Source organism: Chelonia mydas, chromosome 1 (genome assembly GCF_015237465.2).
Source record: "Chelonia mydas isolate rCheMyd1 chromosome 1, rCheMyd1.pri.v2, whole genome shotgun sequence".
NCBI lineage: Eukaryota > Metazoa > Chordata > Testudines > Cheloniidae > Chelonia > Chelonia mydas.
The window spans coordinates 258,104,332-258,120,068 of record NC_057849.1 but is presented as its reverse complement, the minus strand read 5'-3'; the positions used below and the strand labels follow the sequence as shown (position 1 = coordinate 258,120,068).

Genomic DNA, 15,737 nt, shown 5'->3' with positions numbered 1-15,737 from the left:
GTACCCACTCTACGTGGGCAGGGCTGGGATCCCAGACTGGCAGCGGGCTGAGTGGGTCCGGCAGCCGGGACCTTGGCTGGCAGGAGCCGGCAGACGGAACCCCAGGCCGACAGTGGGCTGAGTGGCAGCAGGCTGAGCCGCTCAGCCCACTGCTGGTCTGGGGTCCCGGCCACCGGCACCGCTCAGCCCACTGCCGGTCTGGGGTTCTGGCTGCTGGCCCCTTGCCAGCCGGGGTCCCAGCTGCAGGCCCTGCTCAGCCTGCTGCCAGCCTAGGTGAATGGAACCCCAGACTGGCAGCGGGCTGAGCGGGCCAGCGGCATAAGATCAGCATTTTAATTTAATTTTAAATGAAGCTTCTTAAACATTTTGAAAACCTTGTTTACTTTAAATACGACAATATTTTAGTTATATAATATATACTTATAGAGAGAGACCTTCTAAAAAACATTAAAATGTATTACTGGCACACGAAACCTTAAATTAAAGTGAATAAATGAAGACTCAGCACACCACTTCTGAAAGGTTGCCGACCCCGGTCTAGAATTTAGCATCTCTGTTTTTTTCCATGTCTGTTTCCTAACCCTGTATTTGTAACCCTGCTGGGCTGATCTCACTGTGACAGGTGGAGAGGGCATGAAGTGGGAGCCCTGTCCTGTCCCTCACCCCCCCCCCCCCCCCCCCCGCTCCCCCCCACACACTCCTCCTCACAACAACAGGAGACAGAGCATTCAGTAGCCCACGAAGGGCTACAAAACAAGGAATATGCCTCCTTTGCGTTATACCTCTGACAAGCCACGAGGTGGCGGGACCTATTAGCACTCCCCTCTGCCTTCCCCCCTGCCCTGGGATGTAGGAGGACTCTCCTTGTACAAAAAAAAAAAAAGGACTTGTGGCACCTTAGAGACTAACCAATTTATTTGAGCATAAGCTTTCGTGAGCATCCGATGAAGTGAGCTGTAGCTCACATAAGCTTATGCTCAAATAAATTGGTTAGTCTCTAAGGTGCCACAAGTACTCCTTTTCTTTTTGCGGATACAGACTAACACGGCTGCTACTCTGAAACCTCTCTTTGTACTGTCCACAGCTTGTACTGTCGTGATATCTACCACGATTAAGCAGGAATGTGTGTATCAGAGTTATTGCTGTGTGTGTGTGTGAACATCGATTGATGTGTCAGTGACCAAGGAGACAGGTGGCTCTGGTCACATCTGCAGTAGAGCCAGGCAGCTCCTGTACAATTGATCCCAAGTGTTTAGAATAAATTTATTTAACAAACATTAAAATATTAAATGTGGCTAAGGAGTGCTCTGTGCTTTGTACCGCAGTACTCTTGCAACCCACTGGGGCCAATCACAGCAATAGCTAGCAGGGTCTAGTAACAGAAGGGGAGCCAGATACTTCTCTCCTGCTGCAGCTGTGAGACTAATCAGCCTTAGTGGAGGATCCTGGGGACAGTCCTGCAGTGAGGGCCCTGCCCATGTCAGGTAGATGAAAGAGCCACCACACAAGAGAGACGAGAGAGGCAGGGCTCATGGGAAAGTCACTTTCAATGGTTTATTGCCAGTGTTACAGAAGTTGACACAAGGTCAGACAGGCAGGAACCACACCAGAGTTGTAAAAAACACAAAAAACACTTCTAAGATTTTAGTTTACTTCCAAAAGAACCAAAGAGTTGGTCATGGCCAAGCCAGCTGCCCGTTCTAGGAGAGATGGGAGACGGAGCTGCAGTTTCTGGCACTTGTTGCTCCACCGGGAGAAGACATGGGTGGCTGCTGCTGTTTTAAGCTTGATAACCAAAGAACAGCAGTGAGGATGTGGTGGAGCTACCTCAGCATTCAGGACAGAGCCTCCAGTGAGGAAGAGGGAATAACCTGGTCCCCTGATTAGTTTGCCCTCAAGGGCGGAGGCAGATGTTGCATGAGATGAGCAGACTACAGCATTCCTTCCTCTGCTTCTGTCTCACGCACGCGGGCAGGAGCTCACAGCCCAATGGGTTCCAGGAGTTAATAAGCCCTGTTATGAATCACTCTGATAGGCCAGATCCCACTCCCAGCAGCGCCAATACAAGGGTTGCCATTGACTTCAGTGGCAGTAGGATGGGGCTGTAAACAACCCCCCATCCTTGAACAGTTCAGCTTCAAAGGGCAGGCTAGGAAGGCTGTTGTGACTCACAAGGAGTTTCCCCTTTGCTCCTGGGAGCGTAACACTGCACCCACGGAATAGTAGTGGCACAGCCTGAACCCATTTGGGTAGGGGAAATGAAAGGCGGGCTGCTGAACCAACCAGACTTGATGGGCCACTGATCTCACCAGATACCTCAACTGTGCGTGGATATTGGGCCAGGCTCCAAAGCATACCAGGGTCAGGCATTTTAGGCTTCAGCAAAGTCCTGGCAGGATGGGGTCCCCTCTCAGAGAGTTACGGCAGAATCCGCGCTCCCATGGTACCAGAAGCAAGAGCGGGGAAAACACTGCCCTCTAACCACCATACAAAGCCACTTGGCAGCGTTGCCCCCTCTTCTAACACAGGTGCTGCTCGTGCACAGGTGCTTTCACTCTCTGGACCTGGCAGCCCATCCAAGGGCACCCTGCCACTCAGCAAAACTGATTTCACCCCTCACGCCACTGTTGTTGCTATGTCTGGGCAACGTCCACTCCGCTCCAGCTTCTTCACCCCTGGGATGCGGGCATTTTCCAGAGGACCAGCCCAAATAAGGCCTCAGGAGGACGTGTTCAGTTACAGAGTCTCCGAAGGGTTGATTCAGGTTGAGGAGTAGATAGTATCAGTGCACAAAGAGTTGCAGCCCTGGCTAAACCCCCGGTCAAGACACCTGTGCTTACACTGGAATGGGCCTCAGCCTGCCAATAATATGCAAGCTCATAGCAGCCACGCCCTACACGCAGAGCCCCTCCCCTCTCCTGACAAGCTGCATTGGAAGATTTGCCTCCTCAGGATACTTATAGGAAGACCAGAAATTAAGGTTATGTTGTAGCAGTAACCCTGTGTGCCCCAGGGGGAGGTGCCCAGAGATACCCACGTACTATAACTGGAGGAAGCAGTGACTGAGGAGACACACCTAGGCAGCTGAATTCCCACCATGAATTACTGCATAGCCCACTAGACTACTACCCCTGAGAACATACGGCCACCTATGCCTTTCCTCCATCTCCCTCGCTTCCCACCCCACAGCCAGCAACACAAACATACGCAAAGGGAATTTACGTTAACAAGAGGGGAGGGGAGCTGTAGCCCAAAACTCAGGTCAGCTCCATCCAAAGAAAAGTGCTTCTTCACCTGCAACACCTCTAAACACTGCGGAAGTGCAGAGGGGTCTTCAACCCCAGGTCTCTGGCCATGCAGCAGCATACAGCAATAGCTACCAGCCCAGACCGCTGCTCTGCTATCCATCCATTATCAGTGCAAAAATCACCAGCCGGGGGGGGGGGGGGGGGGGGGGGGGTGAACCTAGCAGGTCTTTTTCATCTGCAGCATCTATAGTGCTGTGTGTGATCAGGATATTAAGAGTTCCTTCTTCAGCCATCAAGCCCAAGTCACCCCCTGGCACAATCCTCCCCATCCTGTCTAGAGAGCGTGACCTGTACGTACAGCACACCATGGTACCATAGCAACCACAGCAATTATGCCATGTAAATCCACGGGTTCTCAGAGACAGAGAGAGTTGCTACAACAACTAGGACACTCAAGGACAGGAACAAACCATGGGCTTTTGTGTGTGTGTGTGAGATGTGGGAGCAGGAACCAGAATGTACCACTTGTTGTGGCTAGAGGAAACTTGAGAAGAGTGCCTCCTAAAAAAGAAAAATCTTACATTTTGCATTTGCAAAGATTTATTCAATTAAATTGCTTAAATAAGTTAATCAACTTAATCTAAAGCAGGAAACTATTTATCTAGCTATGTAGCTAGTGAGGACCACTCTTTTGAGGATTAAAGACAGCGTCTAGCCTACAATTTGGTGAGTCTGCATGACTGGACAGGACATCAATAACTAGAGTCTAGATTTATTCCCATTGCCTTCTTGGTTTGTTATGCTCTTTCCTGATCTCTCTCCACACACACCCACACAACAATAAACACCACACAAACGTCTATACAGGGCTGTTTGACCTGTGATCATCTGAAGGAGGAAGATTTATAAAGGAGTATGAGTAAGACTGTAAATACCAACTAGCACTTCTAGTGGACCTACGAAGCGCAGGCCTCAAAATGGGTAGGACTGAGGGAGAACAGACTTCATCGTCCCAATGGGGAAATGGAGGCAGAGAGATTAAGGTTCAGAAAAGCATATACTGAGACACCTAGGCCCTGATTTGCAGACATGCTGCACACCCACAACTCCAGATGAAGTGATTGGGGACTGTGGATACTCAGCACCTCAGAATGTCAGATCCAAGATGATTCAAATTGGGCCACTGAAAACTAAAGCACCACGAAATAAGAATCAGAGATCGCTTCTGAGTCTGCTACCTAAGTGACTTGTCCAAAGCCCCACAGTGAGTTTATGCAGAATAGAGCCAAAGTCTCCTCGCACTCTGGACAGGAAGAGGTTTTCAAAGCTAACCTCATTGTTTTTAGGACATCTCCCTCCACACTAATGAGATTTGGCAAATCTCAATCAAATGTGTGGGGACCTGAGGGAAGGGTTGTGGGGAGAGAGACTTAATTCATATTTTAAGACTCCCCCTTCCCCCCGCATAGTGGTACATTCCATTGCCTTAAAAAAAAAAAAAAAAAAAAACACCCTATTGGTATATTCTTACTCCCCAGGCTCAGGATGCCAGTATTTGGGGGAATTACAGGCAAAGGGGGTGCAAATGAGGCTCACTGGAGCAGTGGCCAGATCCAGAGCCCATGGAGCACAGCTGTTCACTCTGCAGCTGCTCAGAGCCAGCAGGCGGGTGTATAAAATGACCTGGGGGAGGTACACTCCATTTTGCCTCTTCTCTCCCCTCACTGGCTGGAGGGGGAATAGATTCTATCTCTTGCCAGGTGAGAGAGTCCCAGGAAAGACTCTAGAATCCCGAACTGGAGCTTTCAATCTACATGCTTCTTTAAGACTCTGTGGGGCTGCCCTGCCCCTCAAATGATGAGTGCCTCCTTGCCCACTCTCTCCAGGGATATTGCCACCCACCCCTCATTCCCCCTGGCTCTCCTTAGCGTCTGCTTTGAAGAAGTTGAGGGGGTCAAAACTCTGGCTGTCCTGGCCCCCTGCATGGGGGATTTGGAGCTTCCTGAAGGAGTTGGGATCAGGGAAGAGTGGTGAGTTTGGATAGCATGGGCAGCAGGATAAACTGGACATCAACTCCTGCTGGGTTCACACCTCTCCTCTCCCAACACAAAGCGGGCGCTTCTGCACATGTCCCTGAGGAGAGACCACATGAGCTCATGACATGTAGGAAAGTGGGAATCTGCCCCAAAGCAGCTCTGCCTCTCCCTCCGCCCTCAAGAAGACACAGTTACAAACAAGGATGTAATCTTATAAAAGACACAGAATGGATACGGCTACATGTCACTTTGCAAACAAGAAATGTGATCCCACCCCTCTCCCACACAAGCCAGCTGTCCCAGACTTTGTCCCTGTCCCCACCCCCACCCCGCCTCCAGACTGAGCTAGCTCATGTAGACTCCACCCGAAGCCTAGGATCCAATTATTTGCCCGGACCATGTCTCGTGCTTTGTGTGCGGGGCCAGGTTGGTGAGCACCACCTCCACAGCCTGGAACTTCTGGTTCTTGGGTGGAATGGGGCAAATTTTGTATGTGACCTCGTCTCCTTCCATGGGGACGTACTCCCCCTCGATGCTGGAAGAGAGGAAGACATGGTAGATCGTTAGGGGCTGAAACAAGACTGAAGCCAAAAAAATAATCAGGCACTAGTGATGTCCTTGGTCACAGGCTGCTCTTGGGGGAGTGGGGACAAATGCTTCATTCCTGAAGACCTGACATCAGCTGTGCCCTTTCTATAGGGGTGGAAAGAGCTGCAGTGATGGCCCCTCCTCTCCCTGACTACAGGATGGCGCCATGAGGGACTCTGGCACCAGGCTGAGTCCCATTATCTGGGGTCCTTCAATGGGGCAAAAGCAAGTTCACGCCTCTGGCATTCAGGCCTCTGACTCTGTGGGCCCCTTTGGAAATCCCAGCCTTAATAAATGTTTTGCTGCGGTGGGACACAAGATCCAGACTTCGGGAAGAGGTTTTACCCCCAGTACAGGTACTGCCCCACCAGCAGCCGCGTGTGCACTTCGCTGACACCCACTGTGCCTCCAACCTAGAGAGCCCAGTTCTGGAAAGGAGCAGGCTTCAAAGTGGAGTCGGCCCATCCCTCCCCCCTGCAGATTTTAGCCCCTCCATAACCAATCTCATCAGCTAGCCCTCGTGCCCCAGTTAACACCAGGCATCATGGCTATTTGTATGATGTGAACGCATCTCCACAACAAACTTGACCTGAGATCCTGCTGGCTCCCCTAGCCCAAAGTCACTTCTCACAGGCCCCAAACAGCCATCAAGTGGCAACAATTTCTGGTCATTCCCATCTATTGTTACCAGTGACCTCCACGTTAAAGGATCCTGTCCCATTCACAGTGGGACAGCGGCAGGGAGGGAGAGGAGGGGGGGCAGGAACCCCTTCATTCATCCAGTCCTCCTGGACCTAGCAATGCCCTCCCGGTGAAAGGTTCTATATCCCACTCCCCGCAGGACTCACTCAGACACGTGTACAAATATGTCCTCTGTGCCGTTCTCTGGAGTGATGAAGCCGTGGCCCTGGGAGCGCGAGAACTGCTTACAGACGCCCTTGAAGACAGGGCCAGCGGAGGCACGAGCTGTCCTAGGGAAGGAGAGAGGAAGGGGAAGAGGTGAAGCAGTCTCACAGTTGGCACCACAAGAGACACCATTAGGCAGTGCCACTTAAAGGAGCCAGACCAATCAGTCTCACCACATCTTTAGCCCAGGAGAGGGTTGTGTCGCCACTTTTCTAAACAAAATGGTGTCCCTTACCATGAAGATCATGGTCTTGTGTTCCCAGGACCACTGAACTGGCAGTCCAGGGGGTAATGGGTATCTTTTATATATGCCATCTGCCAAGAAGCTAGATACTAAAGTGACTGGTGCTCTTAATACCAGAGTTAGACCTGCACACTTGGGATAAAGAAGGGAGAGTTTGTTTGAAAGTGTCAGTTGTTTACAGGGTCTTCTGGTTGCCATGGATGCCACTCAGTTTAGCAGGACGGACACCGTTAATCACGATCTCTCAGAAGATCAAGGTTGCAATTGCAACCAGGAAGCAGATTTTTAGGACCCTCTCCTCTGCCAAAAGCAGCTCTCCAAAACGGACAATCCCAAACCCAGGCAGGAATTAAAGACATTGTATTGCTTCTATTGTTATCCCCACTGTCTGGCAAAGGCCTGTCAGACCCAGGAATTGCTGGCGCTGCAGCGGAGAGGTAGGCGGTGGAAGAGGAGAAGGTTGGGTCAGAAATCAGTCAGTTATTTACAAAATTAACAGACAGTAGCCAGGCAATAGCCTCCTTTCAAGGGGGGCAGGTAGATCAGTCACTATGCGACTGAAAGGGCTGGGCCCCCTATGCCACACAGAGCACTTCTCTCAACCTCTGCGGCACATGGGGGGGGCTCAGCCATGCACTCACCATGTCAAGTGGCCACTGGCTAGGGAGGCAGCAGCCCAGGGTGCCACATGTTAAAGTGGCACCTCTGGAATAGCACTCTGAGTGCCGATCACCCACCAACGTGCCAGTCCCAGACAGCTCTTCACCAGCCCTGGGGCGTCTGCCTATCTGCTCCCCCATGGCTGCTAAGGGGCAGCTCCCATTTTTACTCAGTAGAGGGGGAGGTGTGTATGAGGGAGGGGTCCTTGGCAGCCTAGAATCCTTCGCGTCCGTTACCTCAGGACCTCCTTTGAAGCATCACTAACTAGTGCAGAGGGTTCTAGGAGGGAGGGGGGCTGAAGTTAAAAGCACCTCCCGTGCGCTTTTGAGTGGGTACCAATCCCTCTGTTTAGGGGAGGGGATGACAGTAGGGAACCAGCTGGGTGGGTGGAAGTAAGGGAGCTACTTGTGGAGGCCTAGGGCACCCGGGGACATGGGTCTGCGTTTGCTCACCATGAGCATTGTTGGCGTGTAACAGTATGTGCATGCACACACATACCCCTGTGCAGAGACCACAGGGCAAGTGCCAGCTCAGTTACATATAAGCTGTTCCCCCGTCTGCAGCACACACTCAAAAACACACTCTGCATGGCCCTGCCTCCCCTGGCTTCCTACTCCTTATGTGTATGCATCATCCAGGTCAGCACAGCTCCGGGAATACCTGCTTGTCTCTGAGCTACTGTGGTTGAACCAGCAAAGGGAGACCGCCCCAGTGGGTGTCTGGGTGTGATCATATACACACAGCAGCTACAATCTCTCCCATTGCTCCCCCACATTGGAGCAGTCCACAGGATTTTTATACTCTGCCCTATTGCCCCTTGTGCAGTGACCGCCCTGTCCGACCCTCAGCAGCCTAAGCCAGATACTTACGCAGAGTATGTTCTGGTTCTTTTGGTGGGGAGGGGGCTGGGCAGGTCCCGGAGGAGAAGATTGCCCCTCTCCCAGATCCGACTTCCCTCCCGGTGAAAGGGGAAGGTGGGCCAGACAGGCGACTTCGGGGAGTGGAGGGTTGGGACTGTCGGAGGGGTGGTTGGGTCTGACGACATGGCGTGGCTGGCAGGATGAGCCGTCGTTTGGAGGGGAGAGTGGCAACAGGAAGGAGAGAGCAAGCTCACAATTTTGGCTCTTACTTCAACCTATGGTACAAAGCAGAGAAAGAGACGGTGTAACATACAGGGAACAGACTGTGTGATCTGCAGCCCATTGACCCCCTCTCTCTCATAGGATGAGCAGGGCCAGGCCTGGCCGGTGCTTGAGTTGGAGATCAGCAAGGAAAAGCTGGGTGCTGTAGAGGTGGGGTTGGCAACATGGTAGGCGGTGGCGTTCCCTGTGAGTCCGTACAGACCCCCCAAGCCCCAGCGTGCTGTAACAGCATGGAAGTGCCGCCAGTGCTTCAAGCGGGCAGCGTGGGAATGGGTTGCAGACCTGGGGACAAGAGTGGTTGTTGTTTTTGAAATCAAGCTGGGTCACAGTGGGGCATGCTTTAAGCACAGCTTTTTACAACAGCTCCTGTGTTGCATCGCTCCTGCAGCCCCCAGACTGGGCTCCACACCCCCACAGACACAGGCACAACACGCTCACCACACACACACACACACCCCAGGATCGCCCCTCCCCACTGGAACCCACACTGTTCTCACAAGAGGGGAGGGCAAAGGAGGAAGTGGAAACTACCCAGTGGCTCTGGGTGGCCCCAATTCCTCCACTGCTCCTGGGAGCAATAGGATGGCTCCGCCCCCGTCCCTCCCTGCGGCATCCAGCCTGGGAAGGGGTAGAGGGAATCCTGTTCCCACCCCTCACTGGTCTGGGAAAGGGAGGTAAAGAATAGCTCAGTGGTCTGAGCATTGGCCTGCTAAACCCAAGGTTGTGAGTTCAATCCTTGAGGGGGCCATTTGGGGCAAAAATTGGGGATTGGTCCTGCCTTGAGCAGGGGGTTGGACTAGATGACCTCCTGAGGTCCCTTCGGATTCTGTGAATTACTACTCCTAGCCTGAAACCCCAGGAGGAGCAGAGGTGAGGGTGGGGCCAGAATCAGTTGGTGGGCAAGTGAATGGGCACATATGGGGGTGACAAGACCCCCCACATATGTTTGTCAGATCACTTAAGCATTTGGTACAATTTGTTGATCCGAGGTGGAAAAAATAAATCAAGGTCTTCCCCCTCCTTGTGGTTAGAAAATATCTGTCTGTGGCTGCTGCTGCAGGGCCCCATGTGGAGAGATGGGCCCCACCCAGAAAGCTACTAGGCTGGATGGAGCTGCAAGAACTCCCGCTGGCTGCCCATTTGACTCAATTTTATTGACTTTGCTGTCGTCTTGAGGGACCTGTCTCCAATTCCTTTACTGCTGAGAGTCAGAGCTGCAGCAGGGATCAAAACCTTGTCACTTCTGCTTGAAGGAACCTTCAGATATTCGCTATGTACGTGCTGGGGAGGAATTCACTAGGCAAGTTGTAGGGAAAATTTAGGAGGATTTAGCTCCACTACCCCCATTGCAATTAATGTGAGCTGTGCAACTAAGTCCCCTAGTAGGCTTTGAAAATCTCATCATATAGAACAGAGCTACAGGTAACTCCCACTGGTTAGACCTATGGGGTGGGACTTTTCAGATGTGATTTAGGCCAGGGCTATGCTTGAAACTTTTGCGAGTACAGTAAATTCAGTCAGGGGTGGGATTTTCGTGTGACATTTCTATACCAGCAAAAGGCCTAGTGTAGCAGTGTTTGTACCAGCATAAAAGTTGGTAGTAAATATTAGCTTTATGATTTATAGTGTTAAACTTTCATAATTGTTATATGCTAACCAAAGTCCCTTTTATGTTGTGAATCAATATATTTAGTGCCTTATATCTACTGAAACGGAAAAGTACTTTGTCCTTCAATCGAACCTAATGGGTGAAGGAGACACTGAATTCAGTAATGGAACGTGTATAATCTTTTACCCTGACCTTACTAATATAGCCAGACACCCAGGGAAGGGACCCCTCAGAACTAATGAAAGGTACCTACAGAAGTATGTTATAATAAATAAGACTGGGTAATTGGTAAGGAGTGCTTGCCATCTAATTATGTTCTCTGAGCAATAAGAGGTACTTGTGATTGCAAATGTTTTCTGTAAGGGGTGAAATAATGACCCACTGAAAGGTGTTTTTAAACTCATTAAGAACTGCCAGTTGCCACAGCTGTCAGTAATAATGACCAGATCAGAAAGCCCTTTAGTTTAACTCAGCCATGGAACCTGGGACAGCCATGACAGAAACGCCATAAGTAATTAGTTCAGATAAGGTATCAAAAGCAGAACAGGGTGAAACTAATCATGGGAAAGTATTTTTCCCTCCAAAAAGGGAAAAATTCTTTGTCTCACACCCTATAAAGAGACAGAGGTTTGGGGAGTTAGATTGGGAATGAACGCTGCCAGCATTCCAGCAGGTACAGAGGAAGGGCCCAACTACCTTCTCTTCACTATCTACAGGGGATAGGAAGACGTTTTCTTTCTGTATCCTGTGCAGTGCTGTATGAATCTCTGATTAAATAATTCCATTGGAGCCAGTTATTCTGACATTTTCTACTGTTATTACATTCCAACACACCACAAAGTGTTTTTATCAGTGTAGCTTATTTTGCTTTGGGAACCAGTATAAGCTCTACTGGCAGAAACACTCCTTTGCCAATTTCAGCTGCATCCACCCCAGGGGGTTTGCCAGCATAGCTATACCAACACACCTTTTCTGGTGTAGACCTAGCCTAAGGAGCAAAACTCTCGTTGGTTTTCAGTGCGTGTTGAGCATCCAAATCTCTTTGGCACTTTTAAAAATCTCTCCCATTTTTTTCTAAATCCCATGAGTAGATTCAAGAGGTGAGTATGGGCACAATGCTCCCCCGTCTCTGCTGGGATCTACGTGCTACCGGAATACGAATAAGAGTTTCTATACTAGCATTCAGAAATGTATCTGCTGTTGGAGGAAACAAACCTTTATCCTCCCTCCCAACCCATCGCCGTAAGCTTTGTGAACATCAAGGCACGTAGAACGGGCCAACTCAAAATTACCAAGAGGAAAGTAAACCCCATGGAAGCTGTTCGATTGAATAGAATCCTCTCCGTTTTTGTTCTGTCATCCCAGATTCACGCTGTGCCTCACAAACTGGCATTGACTTCAACTACATTGTTGTCACCACCTCTTTCTTTTAACAGACTTCTCCATTTCCGTTGCCCTCCCACTTAATCTCCTACTGCTAAGCTAATCGTCTCAAGTTATTTTTTCCCCACACCAGAAAGAAAGAGCTAGAACAGAATCTAGTGATGGTTCTGTAAGATGAGGTACCCGTGCTCCATCCTTCCTTTTCTATCAGGGGCTTACCCAGTCATTTTCCGTATGCCGGAAAGCCCCGGAAGGGCCCCTCAAGGATACTCAGGCAATAGAAAGTCACAATGCAGTTGTGGAACCCCCATCACTGGAGGTGTTTAAGAACAGGCTGGACAGACACCTGTCGGGGTGATCTAGGTTCCTTGGTCCTGCCTCAGTGCAAGGCGCTGGGCTAGATGAACTTTCAAGGTCCCTTTCAGCCCTACATTTCTGTGATTCTATGTTTTTCCAAGGGAAACATGCTGCAGAGTGACTATTCACCAGACTCCCTGCTCTGCCTGGCCATGCCCAGGCACAGAACATCTTAACTGAGCCAGAGAGATTCCAACTTTTAAAGAAACCTGCATCAGTTTATTGCTTTAGAAAAGTTGTGCTTTTCCTGGGACTTGGCAATACAACATTGACCTGCCCTCTCTGCCACTGATCTGCTGTGTGACCCCAGGAAAGTCACTTCACCTCCCTGTCTGTGCCTCCATTTCCCCTCCTACCCTTTGCCTCAGCCATTTACAAAGTAAGTTCTTCAGAACAAGGACTCTGTGTTGCTGTACAGTGTCTAGCACAACTGGGCCCCCCATCTCAGTCAGGGCAGTAGATAACAACATAATGCTAATGCTAACACTAACAATTCATTTTGATTTGAACCACAGAGCAGAAGAGGATATTCAGAGTTGACTCCACACCCTGATTCCCTTTTTTGGGAGCACAGTGTTTGTTTCCCCGGATGTTACTCAATCCACCTTGCCCAGACGGAAGAAGTAGTTTCTCTCTCTAGTTTCCCATTGTAAAGGTTTCAATGCAGATTTTAAACTCCTCTATGCCTGCTGATGTCAGGTGGCTCTTCAGAAAGACGTATGATCTGGACAAACTGGAGAAATGGTCTGAAGTAAATAGGATGAAATTCAAAAAGGACAAATGCAAAGTACTCCACTTAGGAAGGAACAATCAGTTGCACACATACAAAATAGGAAATGACTGCCTAGGAAGCAGTACTGTGGAAAGGGATCTGGAGGTCATAGTGGATCGCAAGCTAAATATGAGTCAACAAGCAAACATCATTCCTGGATGTATTAGCAGGAGTATTGTAAGCAAGACACAAGAAGTAATTCTTCCGCTCTACTCCGTGCTGATTAGGCCTCAACTGGAGTATTGCGTCCAGTTCTTGGTGCCACATTTCAGGAAGGATGTGGACAAGTTGGAGAAAGTCCAGAGAAGAGCAACAAAAATGATTAAAGGTCTACAAAACATAGCCTATGAGGGAAGATTGAAAAAATTGGTTTGCTTAGTCTGGAGAACAGAAGAGTGAAAGGGGACATGATAACAGTTTTCAAGTTCATAAAAGGTTGTTACAAGGAGGAGGGAGAAAATTGTTGTTCTTAACCTCTGAAGATAGGACAAGAAGCAATGGGCTTAAATTGCAGCAAGGGTGGTTTAGGTTGGACATTAGGAAAAACTTCCTAACTGTCAGAGTGGTTAAGCACTGGAATAAATTGCCTAGGGAGGTTGTGAAATCTCCATCACTGGGGATTTTTAAGAGTAGGTTGAACAAACACCATCAGGGATGGTCTAGATCGGGGGTCGGCAACCTATGGCACGCATGCCAAAGACGGCACACTGCTGCCTGCCGGGTCCCAGCCGCCGGCACTGCTCAGCCCGCTGCCGAACCCAGGCCGGGACCCCAGCAGGCAGCAGCGTGCCTTTAAAAATCCTGCCCGACCGGCCCACTCTTCTCCGCCGCCCCCACCCCCGCGGGGGCAGGGTGAAGAAGCTTGGTCCTGCCAGCTGCCGCTGCAGGGCAGGCAAGCTCCCCCCTCCCCCGCCTCTTCCCCCAGCATGCTGGGTTCCTGCCCCGCCTCCTCTCCCTCCCAGCTGATGGCCTTTGCGCAGGAGGGGGAGAAGAGGAGCCGCAGTGTGCTCGCGGCTCCAGGGAGGAGACGGAGAAGAGGTGGGGACGAGGCCTTGGGGAAGGGGGCTGGAGTCAGGGCATATCCCCTCCAGCCCCCTGCTGTGAGCTGCTCTGGGCAGGGGGCTAGGAGCACCCCCACGACCCTAGTCCACCCCCACAGCCCTCTGCCCTGACCCCTGCACCCCCCCCCAGGACCCTAGCCCTCTACCCTGACTCCTGCACCCTCCTCACACACCCCCAGCCTCCTGCTCTGACTCCTGCACCCCCCATACATACACAGCCCTCCCACCCCATGCCCTGACTATTGCACCCACCACAGTCTCACCCCCACCCTGAGCACCAAACGGGAGCTCCTGCACCCCCCCCACATTCCTACCTGCACCCCTTGCACCAAATGGGAGCTGCCCAGGTAAGCACTCCACACTCAAACCTCCTGCCCCAACCCTGAGCCCCCTCCCTCATTCTAGCTCCTGGCCAGACCCTACACCCCAACCCCCAGCCTGAGCCTTCACCACCAGCCCTGTACTCAGTGCACTCCCACCCTCAGCTCAGTGCAGAGAGAGAGAGAGGAAGAGAATGGCTAGAACCAGGGAGAAGGTATGTACCCACTCTACGTGGGCAGGGCCAGGACCCCAGACAGGCAGAGGGCTGAGCGGGTCCAGCAGCCGGGACCCTGGCCGGCAGGAGCCGGCAGACGGAACCCCAGGCCGACAGTGGGCTGAGCGGCAGCAGGCTGTGCTGCTCAGCCCACTGCTGGTCTGGGGTCCCGGCTGCCGGCCCGCTCAGCCCACTTCTGGTCTGGGGTTCTGGCTGCCAGCCTCTTGCCAGCCGGGGTCCCAGCTGCAGGCCCCGCTCAGCCCGCTGCCAGCCTAGTGAATGGAACCCCAGGCTGGCAGCGGGCTGAGCAGGCCAGCGGTGTAAGATCAGCATTTTAATTTAAGTTTAAATGAGGCTTCTTAAACATTTTGAAAACCTTGTTTACTTTACATTCGACAATAGTTTAGTTATATAATATATACACTTATAGAGAGAGATCTTCGAAAAAACTTTAAAATGTATTACTGGCACGCGAAACCTTAAATTAAAGTGAATAAATGAAGACTAGGCACACCACTTCTGAAAGGTTGCCGACCCCTGGTCTAGATAATACTTAGTCCTGCCTTGAGTGCAGGGGATTGGACTAGATGACCTCTTGAGGTCCCTTCCAGTTCTATGATTCTATATATGCAGGAATGCCAACCCCACACATTCAAAAGATCAGGAATCGTGAGACTGGCATAATATGAGAGGTTTAAAAATTGGGGGGGGGGTTGGCCTTGTGTTTTTAAAACCTTTAGGGTTCATGTTCTCAAGCTTCTGTCTGCTGCCACAAAAGCTAGAAAGTCTCACGTAAAGCAGAGCTTTAAGACAGACAGCAAATTCGGAGAGACAAGCAATTAAATTGCAAGAGTAGGCAACACTCAGATGCCGGACTTTACGCTAAGAATGAGAAATCCGATACTGTTGTGGGCGATCTGGCCACAGCTGAAATCAGAATCAGAGCCATTATCAGGATCCCAGAGAGCTAGTTGTTTAGTCATTTTGAAATCACCACGTGAGTGTGATCTCAACTGTTTTGGCACTCGGTCCAATTGCATAGTAGTGCTCGCTCTGATGGTGCAAGAGGCATTTAGAGAGGTTATTTTTGTACATTTCTATCCTGTTGGGCAATTCGGTGGCCTCTGTTTGATGTGTATATGTGATGTCATCGGGAGGCAGCTGTGGTGGATGCATCACTTCGGGGGTTGTTTTGT

The 15,737-nt window shown here is 50.8% G+C and overlaps 1 protein-coding gene across 4 annotated transcripts in view; it reads right to left on the bottom strand.

Annotated features, from left to right (window-relative positions):
• Positions 1–1,529: 1,529 nt before the first annotated feature.
• The window catches only part of CSDC2 (cold shock domain containing C2), a 29,773-nt gene continuing 15,565 nt past the window's right edge, over positions 1,530–15,737 (bottom strand). For 2 of the 4 annotated variants that reach the window (XM_007053321.4, XM_043544152.1), the window contains exons 2-4: positions 8,552–8,817; positions 6,721–6,843; positions 1,530–5,819 (exon numbers count right to left, since the gene is read on the bottom strand). In XM_007053321.4, the coding sequence (XP_007053383.4) occupies positions 5,657–5,819; positions 6,721–6,843; positions 8,552–8,727 (462 nt within the window). In that variant the 5' untranslated portion in view covers positions 8,728–8,817 and the 3' untranslated portion in view covers positions 1,530–5,656. Of the gene's footprint in view, positions 5,820–6,720; positions 6,844–8,551; positions 8,818–12,778; positions 12,920–15,737 lie in introns of all 4 variants that reach the window. The other 2 variants (XM_043544156.1, XM_043544166.1) reach the window with 2 other exon arrangements.